This window comes from Eurytemora carolleeae, unplaced genomic scaffold (genome assembly GCF_000591075.1).
Source record: "Eurytemora carolleeae unplaced genomic scaffold, Eaff_2.0 scaffold296, whole genome shotgun sequence".
Taxonomy (NCBI): Eukaryota; Metazoa; Arthropoda; class Copepoda; order Calanoida; family Temoridae; genus Eurytemora; species Eurytemora carolleeae.
Genome location: NW_019396202.1, coordinates 104,952 through 119,322, shown reverse-complemented (window position 1 = coordinate 119,322; position 14,371 = coordinate 104,952). Strand labels below are relative to the sequence as shown.

The following is a 14,371-nucleotide window of genomic DNA, read 5'->3' as shown; positions in this document are numbered from 1 at the left end:
ATTTTTTTTTAGATCATTTGATAGGATTATATGCATTGAATATGTTTGAGAAAAACTTAAATTATATTTTTTTGTTCGCCCAATTTTAGCTTGTTCACATAAAATCATTAGATTAATATTCAATGTACACAATAAACGTACATACTCATTACTCAGTCCCTTGATAAAAATACCATATCAGATTCACAACAAACCGAAAACCATTTTTTCTCTAATAAATTAATCAAGTATTCATGAATTAATTTTCTTTAAAAAAGTAAATTTGAAAACGGTTACTGTTAGTTAATTTTAGAGAAAAAACGAAAGTCAAATAAAAAGAGTTTGAATGTGAATCGTCACTGCACTCCAATATGTCAAGGTTTATTCAAATACAGTTCCCTTCAATGCATTTTCGAATATTAGATTACTTGTAATTGACTAGATCGATAAAAATGTTATCATGTTCAGATCAATCAACCGGAGCTCCATTGATTGATTGATTGTTTGATAACATTTCCACACTCGGTGACAGCAACCAGCGTTGAGGAAGATTTTACTCCAGCGGCGAAAAACTAAAATTAAAATGAATCTAGGAGTAAAAAAACAACATAAATCCATTTATATCTTATACAATACCCGACATTTACAGAATTGAAAAGTACCTTAATATCTGTGTCCGGGGAGATACTTGTCCAATTATTCAGTACTATTCCTCCTTCGCCTCGTATCTAATCAATAATCAATCAACCAATCAATTAATCAACCAAACAATCAATCGATAACCATATGTATCAATTAACCTTTCCGGAAAACGTAAATAATACTGTATTTTTCAACCCAACATATTTAAAACCCTTGAACGTGCGGCAGCTTCAAATCCTTTATTTTAACAAACCTCTACAGCAGCTAGTTCACAGCAGGATACTACAGATAGCTCCGGTAATTCAGCCTAGAAGAAGAAAGATAAGATCAACAAGGAGGTTTCGTGGCTTAGAGTAGCGACACTAGTTACGTTGCTCAGGGCGGGGGTTCAAACCATCGTTCCAAGATTGCAACTTAAATTGCAATCTAGCAATGAACTTGTTTGCTCCCAGTATTCCGACCGATGGGTTGTCGCAGGTCTTACGTTGAATGACACACCGCCTAACACTCAATTCAGCCAGGGTGTTGTAATAATTGAGTAGGTTCGATTAAGTATGCGGGTCCATGAGACGATACAATAAAAAGTTCTCTGGTACGCGAACCTTCTATCATGACAACCCAATAACACGAATGTTACCAGGAAACCACCCCTCCCTGAAACCATCTGCCTCCTTGAGGAGTATGTGGGTCACAGAGTTAGCATGACATGTGCAATGATACTGTTATGCCCGAGTGGAAGTAGCTGAGGCCGTGAAACCCCAACTACCGTGGATTGTATCTACAGCCTTGATAAGTTGACAAAAAAAACTTTCACTTTTCAATGTTCGGATAGGCTTCTGTGGTTCAATGGCTACAACAACAACAACAAGGTTTTGATGGACCTACTTAACATTTTCTTTTAAGAAAAACGATATTAATAAGTTTAAAAACTATATTAAGTGATGAAGATGTTTTATACATTTCAAATAAATATTTCTTTCAACTGAGATTTTTTAAAACTTTCTAAAAAAAAAAATATTTTACCTTAATATTTGAGCACGGGGTGGAGTTCATCCATTTTTGTCGGGATAAAATAACAGAAGACGAACTAAAGGAGATCAGAATACATTTATTTAGGAATAAGGGATTGTATTAAATGTAGTGCGGCTTAAAGGGCTATGTAGTATGTAAAATAGTTAAACTGAGAAGGCAGTGTTGTGAATAATATCTTCAGGATTCATTTGAGACATATAAAACTTTTCCACGATGTATAATTTCTGAGTTTTTTTTTTTTGCACAAAGTCGACTTTAAAAATCGTACTTTTTGGGTGGATACGTTTTCAGAATTGTTTTTTCTTAGTTATTGAATAACGACGACAAAAAATGTAAACAAAATTCTACAGTAAACTAATTAGTTGTTTAGGAACAGGTTGAGAAAATAGAAATTAAATCTTATCATTGAAAATAAGTAATCTTATTTAATTGTTAGTTTCTATAATCTCTCTTTAATCACACAGATTTTCTGCAGATTTTTTGGAATTTTTATGAAAAAGACGACATTTGAAGAATTTAAAGAACTTTGCGAACAAATTCATAGAAATTAAGAAATTCAATAAATAAATAAATAAAATGGTCAACCATCATCCCTTGGGAGTCAGGGTTAAGCTCTCATCTAACCGCACCACTAAAATGGTTGGTCGGAAGGCGTCACTAGCACAGTTTCAATGAAACAAAGTGTGAAGGGCCAGACAAGAGTCAAGTTATTAAATCATTAGTTTCTATAATCTCTCTTTAATCACAAAGTTTTCCTGCAGATATTCTGGAATTATTATTAAAAAGACGACATCTGAAGAATTTGAAGAAATCTGCGATCAAATTCATAGAAAATAAGAAACTCAATATAATGATGAAAAGGAAATAATAAATTCTAACTTTGATTTATTTTCTCTTGAGAAATATGTTCCTAAACATCTAATTAGTTTACTGTAGAATTTTTAATATGTTTTTCGTCGTCGTTATTTAATAATTAATAAAAAACCGATTCTGAAAACCAAAATTCATGATATTGAACGTCGACTTTGCGCTCAAACTCAGTAATTATACATCGTGGAAACGTTTTATCTGTCTCTAATTAATTCTATAGAATTTGTCCACAACACTAAATACTCAGTGTAACTACCTTACATAGCCAGTCTATCCCTTTAAATTAGATAAGTCTTAATGAGATTTCTTTTAATTTAATTTCAAAGTAGTTAAAATAAGTTAGCATTGAATAAAAAAAACTTGGAGTAGTCTTAATAAGATTGGGTTAGATTAAAAGAGATTGGATTAGTCCAGATAAAAATAAATTGGACTAAATTACATCTATTCTAAACAGATTAGAAAATTAAAGCATTTTTAATATTTTTTAATTGTCCTATAAAGATTGGAAGATTACATCTAATTGAATTAACAACAGATTTAATTAATCTGAAATTAAATTTAAATGGGCAAAAAGAAGATTGAATTAGTCTAGAAATTGGATTTGAATTTAAAAGGTGAGATTACAACGCATTTTTGGAAGTTATGATAATATTTAAGGAGCTTACCTTGTCCAAAAGCAACCTGAGGCGGTCTGATTTTTCATACTTCTAAAATATATTTTTATTAGAAATAATCAAGGACCGAATTTTATAAATTTGAACTGCCTACCACCGGTTTAAATTTGAATCACCAACTCAAATCCTTCCTTAAATTGTAACTTTGAGTCGATGGTACAAATTTGAACCGGCATTATGTAGTTTAGAGAGATAAAAGCATTAAATTCGGTCCCTAAGACCAGAACTTTGGGGTTGAAATTTTGTTAATCTTGGACATTAAATCTCAATATTCAATTTGGTCACTTTTAAATTGAGGATCAATACTTTATCCCTTGAACAAGACTATCTCAGGATATCGAAGAGGAATAAAGTTAATCTTCCCAAGATTCACAATTCAAAAGTTTTTTCTTCAGGAAAAAAAAAGTCTCTCCAGTAGCCACCCCCCAACCCCCTCATCCCCCTGAATTCCTAAAACCAACCCCTCAAACTATAAGTATAGACGAAATACCTGATTCTCTTCTGTGTATACTCTTCAAGATATTTAGAGATAGAATCTGATCTTCGTACACTCGTAAACCTAAGCATTATTATTGTTTTTCTATCTATATAAAGCTCTACGCTCATTTATGTATAATAAAATGTTATCTATAGCTTGCCAAACAGCTAGACCAAATTGGCTGACATTTTTTTAGTGAACCAATGGGTATCCCGGGGGTAAAATAGGCTAAAAAAGATTTTTTTCAAGGTCGAAATTTTTTTTCAAAGTTTTTAATTAAAAAAAATCCACGGGCAACTCCGGATACTTCAGTTATTGACTATTAAAAGTGAACTCGTCATTTAATGTAGTTCTGGTTGACGCGTAAGCTTCTATCCATCATAGCGTAATCATATCCTTGGATTTTGAGATTAATGACTGATTAAAGATTATTGTTTTATGTGTTGATCTTAATGAGTCGTAATGACACAAGAAGCTTGATTGATTAAAACAGACTATTTATTGATTGGCATTGATTAAACAGTTAGTTGGCACTGATTTATGAATTGATTGACACCGATTTATCAGTTTATTAATGAATGATTGGTACTAATTAAATGATTTTTTAATAACTAATTGATTCACATTGAATGATTAATATATTTTTAATTATTTATTGATTAATTGATTGGCAGGGATAAATTAATCGATAGGAGCTGATTGATTGATTTTTACGGACCAATTGATTGATTGACATTATTTGATTGATAGATTACCTGGGACTGAAGTCCCCAGGAGCAGAGGTAGAGCTGGGACTGAGAGGATTAAGATTAATCTCCTGATTCTGATATGAAGAACAGGGATTAAGACGAGGTTTCATTCGTCCTTTAGCCTCTAAACAAAATTTCAAAGAAAATAAAAAATTTTTAAAAATTTAAAAAATGATTTGCGAATTAGAGATCGAGAAATCAAATAGTTTCTTATTCAAAATTCAAATATTGGATGAGAAAGATTTAATTTATAAAACAATTACCACAAAGTTTTTGAAGTTTTTTTTTCACATTCAAAATCACAATTCTCCAAAATAATTTACAAGTAAGACCAGTGCTTAAGATACAATTACTTTGATGCTGATCCGGATCCGGATCCTGGATTCGAACTAGAAAAAAATGGATCCGGATCCAGGTCATGTACATTTCTTTTTTTCCGGATCCAAAAAGCTAAAATGTTGCGGATCCAACGAATCAAGATCCTAAGCACTACGAAGACAAATACTTTTATAAAATTTAAGTAAAATAAAAAATAAAAGGACCTGTTAATGTGAAGAATAAAAGGACCTGTTAATGTGAAGAATAAAAGGACCTGTTAATGTGAAGAATAAAAGGACCTGTTAATGTGAAGAATAAAAGGACCTGTTAATGTGAAGAATAAAAGGACCTGTTAATGTGAAGAATAAAAGGACCTGTTAATGTGAAAAATAAATCTAAATCATCAAATCCTCGCCCCATAATTCCTTCTTCTGTGTGTCCCAGGTCAAAACAATGACCGAGTTCATGCAGTACAGATCCTAGTGTACACAATTTTATGAGTTCTTTCAGTACACTTCCTCGTGTACACAATTTTACGAGTTCTTTTAGTACACTTCCAAGTGTACATAATTTTACGAGTTCTTGCAGTACACTTCCTAGTGTACATAATTTTATGAGTTCTTGCAGTACACTTCCTAGTGTACACAATTTTATGAGTTCTTGCAGTACACTTCCTAGTGAACATAATTTTATGAGTTCTTGCAGTACACTTCCTAGTGTACATAATTTTATGAGTTCTTGCAGTACAATTCCTAGTGTACAATTTTAAGCGAGTTAATGCAATTCATATCCTAGTGTACACAATTTTAAATTCATGGAGATAAGATCTTAATGTACAAAATTTCAGGTGTACAGTAGGAATAATAAAACTGTGGATTTGGACAATTCAAGTTTTAATTTCAAATAGCCTGATGAACATTAAAGGGAATGGCCGGCAATGTATGGTAGTTGAACTGAGAATGCAGTATTGTGGAGAAATTGTTTAGGAATCATTTGAGACCTATTTGTTCAGCAAGAGCGCTCATAGATTGTTTATTTTAGATGGATGATTGACTTTTGAGAGGCGATAAATGTAAAAAATTTTCAAACTAATTAGTTGTTGAGAAATTAAAAATTAGGTATTATCGAGGAAAACAAGTAATCTTATTAAGTTACTGGTTTCAGTAATGTCTGATTGTTCCCAACACTTTCTGTAGATTCCCTGGATTTTTTATGAAAAAGACTAAATATTTGAGAAATATGTTCAATGTTCATTAACATCTAAAAAGTTTACTGAAGAATTTTATTTACATTTTTTGTCGTCGCTATTTAATAATTTTTAAAAATCGATTCTTAAAAAGTAACCACCAAAATGGATGATTTTGAACGTCGACTTTGCGCTCAAGCTCAGTAATTATACATCAGTAAAAGTTTTAAATGTCTCAAATGAATCCTAAAAAATTTCTCCCCAGTACTACCTTTTTAGTTCAACTACCATAAACTGCCGGTCTTTAAGGAGAAAATTGTTAAAAACGACTAATACCGAAGAACGTAGTGTTGATACAAATTCAGAAAGATGCAACATACGACTAAGACTGTAAAAAAATCAATTTAATCTCGAACAAATTATTCAGATATTGCAACCTATAGTCATCGATTATCTTTCGCCACATTTGTATATAGTTGATTTTTCATAATATGTTTTAATATGATCTGAGAGTTACTTTTAAAAACATTTATTCCTGTTTTGAAGATTTTTGGTAATGAAGACGACATTTTCATATTTTCCAGGAATGTTCGAAAACAAGTTGCAAGCTAAATATTTTAAAAAATAAAATCAAAACATATTATGAAAAATCAACTATATACAAATGTGGCGAAAGATAATCGATGACCATAGGTTGTAATATCTGAATGATTTGTTTGAAATTTAATAGATTTTTTTACGGTCTAAGTCGTATGTTGCATCTTTCTGAATTTGTATGGACAATACGTTCTTCGGTATGAGTCGTTTATTAACAATTTTCTCCTTATAGACGCAACAGATAGAAGTAAGATTTGTAGCGATCAAAAGCGCTTTTTTATCGCATTAAGCCTATACCCCCTTTCATTTTTCGCGAACACTCCCTTTAAATATTGTCTTCCTATGCCAAAGTTTTGGGAGTTTTAGTGTATAAAATGTGTCTTTTGTTTAGTGGTGATTGGCTAAATAAAAAAATGTAAATAGATCTTTGAATGCTGTGTACTTTTTGTTCTACTCAGAAGAAAAAATTCCTCAAAACTCCAACCAAAAAAAGGTAGAATGTACAGAATTATTGAGTTTTATACCTAGTGTTGTTGCAAAGCAACCTCCTATGGTTCCTCTGTAGGCTGAATCATCCATTAGTAAACGGCCATCAATCCTTTCTGTACTCTCAAACCTTCATTAACAAAATAAATACAACTGATGATGAAATGATTTTATTCGGATTTTTTAGGTAACTAGGTTTTCCACCAACAATTTGTGCGTTTGAATGTTTCTTTTCAAACGCCCATTTGTTCTTTAAAATTTTGCGGATTTTTCTGTGATTATTAATAAGTTCATATTTTTTTTTTAAATCTACATGTTATATAAAAATATTCGAAATACACACGGCTGTCGAGGTCTATACAAACAAGTTCTAGATTGAGGATTCCCTCTAAAACCAACTCTAGAATTTTTCTTAACATTAAAGGGAGTGTTCGCAAAAAATGAAAGGGGGTATAGGCTTAATGCAATAAAAAAGCGCTTTTGATCGCTAATAATCTTAATTCTATCTGTTGCGTCTATAAGGAGAAAATTGTTAAAGACGTCTCATACCGAAGAACGTAGCGCCCATACAAATTGAGAAAATTGCAACATACGGCTTAGACCGTAAAAAGATCAATTTAATTTCAAACAAATCATTCAGATATTACAACCTATAGTCATCGATTATCTTTCGCCACATTTATATATAGTTGATTTTTCATAATATGTTTTAATTGTTATGATCTGAGAGTTACATTTATTCCTGTTTCAAGATTTTTGGTAATGAACACGACATTTTCATATTTTCCAGGAATGTTCGAAAACAAGTTGTAAGCTAAATATTATTTTAAAAAACAAAATCAAAACTAGTATGAAATATCAAATATATACAAATGTGGCGAAAGATAATCGATGACTATAGGTTGTAATATCTGAATGATTTGTTTGAAATTAAATTGATCTTTTTCAGTCTAAGTTGTATGTTGTCCCAGAAGATATTAATCTTTTTACCCGTATTTTGCTCAAGTGTGCGCCAAGCGAAACAAATTTTTAGTGTTTTTTTTTAAAGAGGTAAGGAAATGAGGAAAATTTTAAAGTATTTGAGAAATATCTGTAAAACTCTATTTTAACATTTTTTTATATCATTTTCAATAATTTTTGTGTCATTTTTAGTTTTAAAATTACAAACCTTGGTCATATTAAGAACTTGAGTGTAGGAGGTGGGTGGTACACCTGCAGGGTTTATGTACCGTGTACTTGATAGAAATCCGATATATTTGATCTAAACAACGAGCTTGTACAAACTGTACAAAACATTACTGTACAAAAAAAGTATTCATATAATTGTACAGTGTACTTGATAGTAATCAGATATATTTAATCTAAACAAAGTGTGTACAAGACTTATACAAAACATTACTGTACAGCAAAAGTATTCATGAAATTGTACCGTGCAAATACAAATCCGATATATTTGATCTAAACAAGAAGTTTGTACAGTACAATTGTAAAAGAACATATCTATACAGCAAAAGTTTTCATATAGTTGTTCCGTAAACTTTGTACAGGACTTGTACAAAACATTACTGTACAGCAAAAGCTTTCATGAAATGGTACCGTGTACTTAATATAAATTTGATATATTTAATCTAAGCAACAAGTGTGTGCAGTACGTATACAAAACTTTACTGTACAGCAAAAGTATTCATGAAACAAAATCATATTGATATGTGTTATCAAAATATAATAACCTTGAGCTTAAATCAGTTTACAGAATTGAATAACATTGCAAATTATTCTAAATATCTTATGTTTAGGAGAAAACAAATGAAAAATAGAGGAAAAATATAAGAATTTTGGGAGAAGAAATTAAACGTTATTTTTAGCCTTTACAATATCTATTTTTTAAAAGGAAATGAAGACAAAATGGAAGGAGGTGGAAACGGTAGCTGTAGAGAAGAAAAGTGTGAAATAAATTAATTAATATGTTTAATTTACCTTTTCATCCCTGATATTAGAAAGCATTATCTCCCGGCCGATATTCTCCCACAGTTTCTCCCCTGTCATCTTCCAGCACTCAGTAGTACTAAACTTATTTTTATTAAATAACTTTTTACAAATAATCATCAAGCTCATGGTATTCTTTTTTCTGTGCTCTGTATCCTCTGTTTGCATATATGAGGAATGAGGATCTGAATTGAAAATGATTTTTTAAAGCGTATCCATACAACTTGTCCATGAAAATTATACTACGCCTTTCTGACGATTTCACTTTTTTCTTGATTTTTTCCACTAAAAAAATGATTTTACAACGAAAATATGTTCCAATAAAATTTGAAAATAGTCGAGTAAAAGTCGAAGGCCTGTGGTGCTTACTATTTTGGCTTATGACTTTGGTTTCATTTTCTAATTGTAATTCAATGGACAATTCTAAATGAAGGAGAATGTTATAATTTCATAATTTAGTTGCATATTGTTATTCAATACCTGTTCTTCCATATTTCCAAAACATGAATACCCAAACAATTTTGAATGAAACCCCTTTCTTCCACTAATACAAATTTTGGTTTCGAGTCCATAAAGTACCTAAGATTAACACGGAGAGTGTGACATTCAACCCCACCCTCGGCATTTGTCTCCAAGCGGAACGTTTTCCGCCCTACACCTGCCTCCCATAAAGTCTCTGCCGTTATGCATTGAAGAAGCTTAGCCCCCAAACAAATTCTAAACAGGCAAATAATTGATTTCAAAATGTTAAATTAAAGTATTTCAAATCTTTCTGTGCAATACTTTTGAGTCAAATTAAAATACAGGGCCGTATGTTTTACTGTCGATATTTTTACATATTTTTGTTCATAATCATGTGCGTTATTTTTTCTTAAATTCAAACAACAATGAACAAAGCAAGATTATGTAAATCTATTGACTCAAATACAAACACAAGGTTGTTAGATACGTATTAAAGAAATTATATCATATTGTAAAACGAACAGTATGGATCGACCCATAAAACTGAGAAATAGACCAAGTTTTGACTTGAAATAGTTCAATGAACAACAGGACAACAGCTGTGCAGTGTACAGGAAATCTATTTGATTTATGATCAAATATACATTTCAGTGCTTGGGTTTCATCTCTCAATTTATCCAAATCCAGATCCGGAAACATTTTTTAAATATCTATTTAAATTTTGCTAATTTGATTTAATAAAAACTGGTTTTCAAACCTTTCTTTGGTATTTTTGGCAATTTTCATGGAGAAACTTGCTTGTCTTATTCCCATCCAATGGCTGAAAAGTTTTTAAAAATATCTCATTAAAAGACACTTAAACGGTGAGTTTATAGAGTTCCGTAAACGAATCCTAAACACTGCCATGCATACTGTTGCTAAAGTGCGTTTTCCTATTCATCAGTTGTATGGATACCCCCCGGCTGGGTAAAGCTTGGCGGGATTAAAGGTCCCATAATTCGCGGCGGTCTGGGGGGTCTCCTACAGATTCCATTTCCTTATGTTCATTATAGTTTACACTGTAGGATAAATTATTCTACCTAGCTTTAGCAGATTCAATAGAACAATCCTCCCCCTCTGGACCTACACATAAAGAAAGTTATTTAACGTGAATATATGTGCTAGATTCACAATAGTAAATATTGTGGAAGATATCATTGTTTTGCTATCTTGAAAAGTGCTAAATTCTCACAGTTTTCGGTAAATTTTATCTAAAAAAAATTCGCATTTCACTTTTATAGAGAACTCGCATTTGAAAATAACCATTTGATATTGAATCTGAAGAGATACCGCGATGTGAATTGTACATGTCCCATCCTATAATGGAGGGTCACCTGAAATTACGTTAACGGTCCCTTTCAAGTTTACCTTGGAACTCGCCATCAGAATCCTGGCAAACCACGTACACTAAACGTACTTTGTAATCTACAGGCTTGTGGTCAAACAGTACATTAAGAGTATCCTTGACCCCGAGGAAGTCGAGGGAGATGAGATTGGAGCCAGGCAGAAGATGAACTGGAGTTTAAACATCAATCAAGTAACTGTTTAACGGAATTTAGCAAAATTTATAAAAACGAAGGATTTTAAAGCGAACCTTGAGCTGGGACTCCTAGACCGTACTAGACCNAATTAAATGCTCTGGAGAAAAAATGAAGTATACATACATTTTTTTTATTATCCCCTAAACCTTATAATTTTCTCCCATTCAGCGAATAAACCTATAAAAAAATGTTTGCCGCTTTGTGCAAATATGCCTAACATCTGCCAAAGAAAATAAAAATGTAGAAGAATTTCAAAATTGACATTTTGAGAAAAAGCGGACTTTATTTTGTTAGACAAAGAATTAAAGTTGTTAGTTCTAAGGGGACAAGCTTTAAGGAAAATACAATCAATTATATATATGCTTTGCTGGTCTGTCTGTCTGAATCCCATAAACGTCAAAACGGCTGAACCGATCGGATCCAAACTTTGTGTGGGACCTCCAAGAATGCAGCCGCTATGACGCAACCCAAGGGCAGGTTTATGAATGCTCAGACTTACAAAAAAATAACCACAAGCTTTTAAATTATTGCGAAATTTTTTAATTGCGCAAAAAAATATTTAGAAAGCCACTTTTTTCTTTTTGTTTTAAATTGTACAAAAAGCCAATGCACAGACAGAGGATAGAGGGATGGGCGGGAAAAGTCTAGTTATCTTAAAATTTGAATGAAGTTTTTCCTAAAAATTTGAATTCAAGTTTTTTAAGTGGTATTTCTTCACAGCGTTTGTAGTCTGTTTCTCTCTTAAATAGAAAATTAGAAAAAAAATTGAACAATTTAAATATCAAAAATAAATACTTAAGAAAAAGCTGAAAAAAATTGAATTCAAGAAGAAATAGAATCCATCGAATCCAAAGATGAAATATAGATATTGACAAGAAACTTACCTGGTGACACATGAGCATAAAACTCTTCTCACCAAAACGTTTCCAGACGTCCTGAATATAAAAAACATTTCAATATTTTATTTTGAATTCGTTCAACAGCAAAATTACTTTTAATTTAATTGTAAAAAGGAAAAAGTCCAAAAGTAGTACCTGTGAAAAGTTTTCGATGATTCCCTGAAAAAAAATATATGTTAGTAAATTCAGACTTTTTCACAGGGCGGTATTAAAAAGGAAAAAAGTGTATATTCCTTGAGAACGATTTTTGGACCCCCTCCCCCCCCCCCTCCATTCAATTTTGTACATGGTTCTTATATGTTAGACATGGATATAATTGACCATGTGGCCGCAGCGCTCGGCCCCCTAGCCTGTCCTAGCCGTAGCGCTCGGCCTAGAAATTGTCTTAACCTAACCTATATAATACTAATTTGGTCATGTACAAAAGTGATAGAAGGGGGGGGGGCCGGGGGGATCCAAAAATCGTTCACTAGGACGGACCCCGAAAAAGAGCGAATTTTTGTTTATCTGCTAGTTTCGTTCACAAAGGAAAATATGCATAACCTTTTAAAGGGAAAATATCATATTTTTTTCCCTCAATTGCAATGTCATGTTTTCCTCCTTTAATTTAAAAAAAAATCTCGGGAGGACCTGGTTAGTGTTTATTAACCTTATCAAGGAACCAAAACTAATTCTACCCCCCCCCCCTATAAGAACTATTATTCATCCCTGTTTTATCATAAATTAAAGATGGATTTCGCGATAAAAAAAATTGATTTCTAGACCAAAAAATTATTGTTAAAGAACTTCTTTATCCCTTCGAAAAAAAATATTCTTTTTCTAATTTGATAAATCCCATGTTTTGCAGTCACTTTCTTCGTAAGATGGGTTGGAAAATTGGTTACAGAATATGGACGNGGGACTTTTGTTTACCTTAACAATCAAAACAGGATAATCTACACGAAGTGGATTTCCTATATTTGTAAATTTTATTCTCATTTTCTTTCCTTAAGAGGATCCTGCTGCACTGCAATTCAAATAGAGTACAACCCGAACATAGTCTGAAATTCATTAAGACTTTAGAAAATAATTTCAAACCTTAAAAATGACATGGTATTGTGAAAATATACTTTGTGCAAACTTTGCAAACAAAAATTATAAAAAAGCAGACAAACAACACTAAATCGCTAATGCGCATGTTTGAAATAATGCCGCATCGTAGATTTTTTTAGGTAAGACGACATTTTGATGGTGTATTTTTGGTAATGTTACAATCGTCTAAACGCAACATCCTCTATACTGAACTTCCGACCTACTAACTTTCTGACCTATTGCTATATCCGACCTACGACAGCTGTAGGTCGGTTATAATCGATAAACATCCGACCTACAAATGTGTACATCCGACCTACAAATATGTAAATCCGACCTACAATCGATGACCATCCGACCTACAAAAGTGTACATCCCTCCTACAAATGCATATATCCGACCTACAAAAGTGTAAATCCGACCTACAATGGATGACCATCCGACCTACAAATGCATATATCCGACCTACAAAAGTGTAAATCCGACCTACAATTGATGACCATCCGACCTACAAATGCATATATCCGACCTACAAAAGTGTAAATCCGACCTAGAACCGATGACCATCCGACCTACAAATGTGTGCATCCGACCTACAAATGCATATATCCGACCTACTAAAGTGTAAATCCGACCTACAATTGATGACCATCCGACCTACAAATGCATATGTATCCGACCTACTTAAGTGTAAATCCGACCTACAATTGATGACTATCCGACCTACAAATAATTGTACATCCGTATAGGTCGGATCAAACAAAAGTTTTTTAAATTAAGGTGCAACTGACCTATAGTTTAACAGACCTACAGCAGCTAAAAAGCAGCTGGAAAACCACGTGCAAGTAGGTCATAAGTGTAATATAGAGGATATGCGTAGGTCGAAAAATACACCACCATCCCCGGCCCCTACTGAACTTGTGACCTACTAACTTTCCAACCTACTGCCATATTGGACTTACGCCAGCTGTTTATTATTGTATAATTTGAAGGTTAGGATAGGTTAAAAGACAATTTCTGGGGTTCGAGCTGCACTGCGGCTAGGGGGCCGAGCTAAGACAGGCGGTCCGCGGGTACTGGGGCCACAAGTCCATATATAGATTATAAAGGAATTATAGCAACAGGGGCGGACATAAGGATTCTGTAGGGGGGGGGAAAAAATTTTAATTTGGCGCGCGAAGCGCGCCGAATTTTTGGTTTTAATTGGGGTTGATTTGCATTTTCCACTCATTTCTGGGATTTACAAACTCAATCTAATAAAGGCTTCATGACATACCTTTCAGCTTTCACCTTGTTTTATATCTTTCATTATAGTCATTCATTTTACATTAACTACAAAGATCTGTAAAAAAACTGAATTTA

The 14,371-nt window shown here is 32.6% G+C and overlaps 2 protein-coding genes across 3 annotated transcripts; both read right to left on the bottom strand.

The window, feature by feature from the left end:
- Nucleotides 1–344: 344 nt before the first annotated feature.
- On the bottom strand, nt 345–7,165 carry LOC111697995 (uncharacterized). 2 transcript variants are annotated; one of them, XM_023468201.1, is made up of 10 exons: nt 7,050–7,165; nt 5,137–5,221; nt 4,967–4,986; nt 4,431–4,548; nt 3,688–3,756; nt 3,189–3,230; nt 1,645–1,708; nt 875–928; nt 642–707; nt 345–551 (listed from the first exon to the last, which is right to left on the bottom strand). In XM_023468201.1, exons 1-10 carry the CDS (start codon nt 7,102–7,104, stop codon nt 453–455), a joined length of 672 nt encoding a protein of 223 aa, XP_023323969.1. In that variant the 5' UTR covers nt 7,105–7,165; the 3' UTR covers nt 345–452. The 2 variants fall into 2 exon arrangements, with proteins under 2 accessions (XP_023323969.1, XP_023323968.1); XM_023468200.1 differs by lacking the exon at nt 4,967–4,986 and having other exon boundaries at nt 5,117–5,221; nt 7,050–7,164.
- A 1,241-nt stretch (nt 7,166–8,406) lies between these two features.
- On the bottom strand, nt 8,407–13,001 carry LOC111697983 (uncharacterized). Its single transcript, XM_023468179.1, has 9 exons — nt 12,851–13,001; nt 12,074–12,097; nt 11,924–11,974; nt 11,716–11,779; nt 10,867–11,013; nt 10,539–10,581; nt 9,577–9,714; nt 8,989–9,076; nt 8,407–8,469 (listed from the first exon to the last, which is right to left on the bottom strand). Exons 1-9 carry the CDS (start codon nt 12,914–12,916, stop codon nt 8,407–8,409), a joined length of 684 nt encoding a protein of 227 aa, XP_023323947.1. The 5' UTR covers nt 12,917–13,001.
- Nucleotides 13,002–14,371: the final 1,370 nt, after the last annotated feature.

What these genes read in the sequence shown, in the direction of transcription:
- LOC111697995 (XM_023468201.1), bottom strand. Translation starts at nt 7,104, where the DNA reads ATGGATGATTCAGCCTACAGAGGAACCATAGGAGGTTGCTTTGCAACA. An exon ending in CCTGGGGACTTCAGTCCCAG is followed by an intron (nt 3,757 to 4,430) that starts GTAATCTATCAA and finishes AATAATGCTTAG; the next exon opens with GTTTACGAGTGTACGAAGAT. An exon ending in CCCCGGACACAGATATTAAG is followed by an intron (nt 552 to 641) that starts GTACTTTTCAAT and finishes TTTTAATTTTAG; the next exon opens with TTTTTCGCCGCTGGAGTAAA.
- LOC111697983 (XM_023468179.1), bottom strand. Translation starts at nt 12,916, where the DNA reads ATGAGAATAAAATTTACAAATATAGGAAATCCACTTCGTGTAGATTAT. An exon ending in ACTTGAATTCAAATTTTTAG is followed by an intron (nt 11,014 to 11,715) that starts GAAAAACTTCAT and finishes TTTAAACTCCAG; the next exon opens with TTCATCTTCTGCCTGGCTCC. An exon ending in ACTCTCCGTGTTAATCTTAG is followed by an intron (nt 9,077 to 9,576) that starts GTACTTTATGGA and finishes AAATAAGTTTAG; the next exon opens with TACTACTGAGTGCTGGAAGA.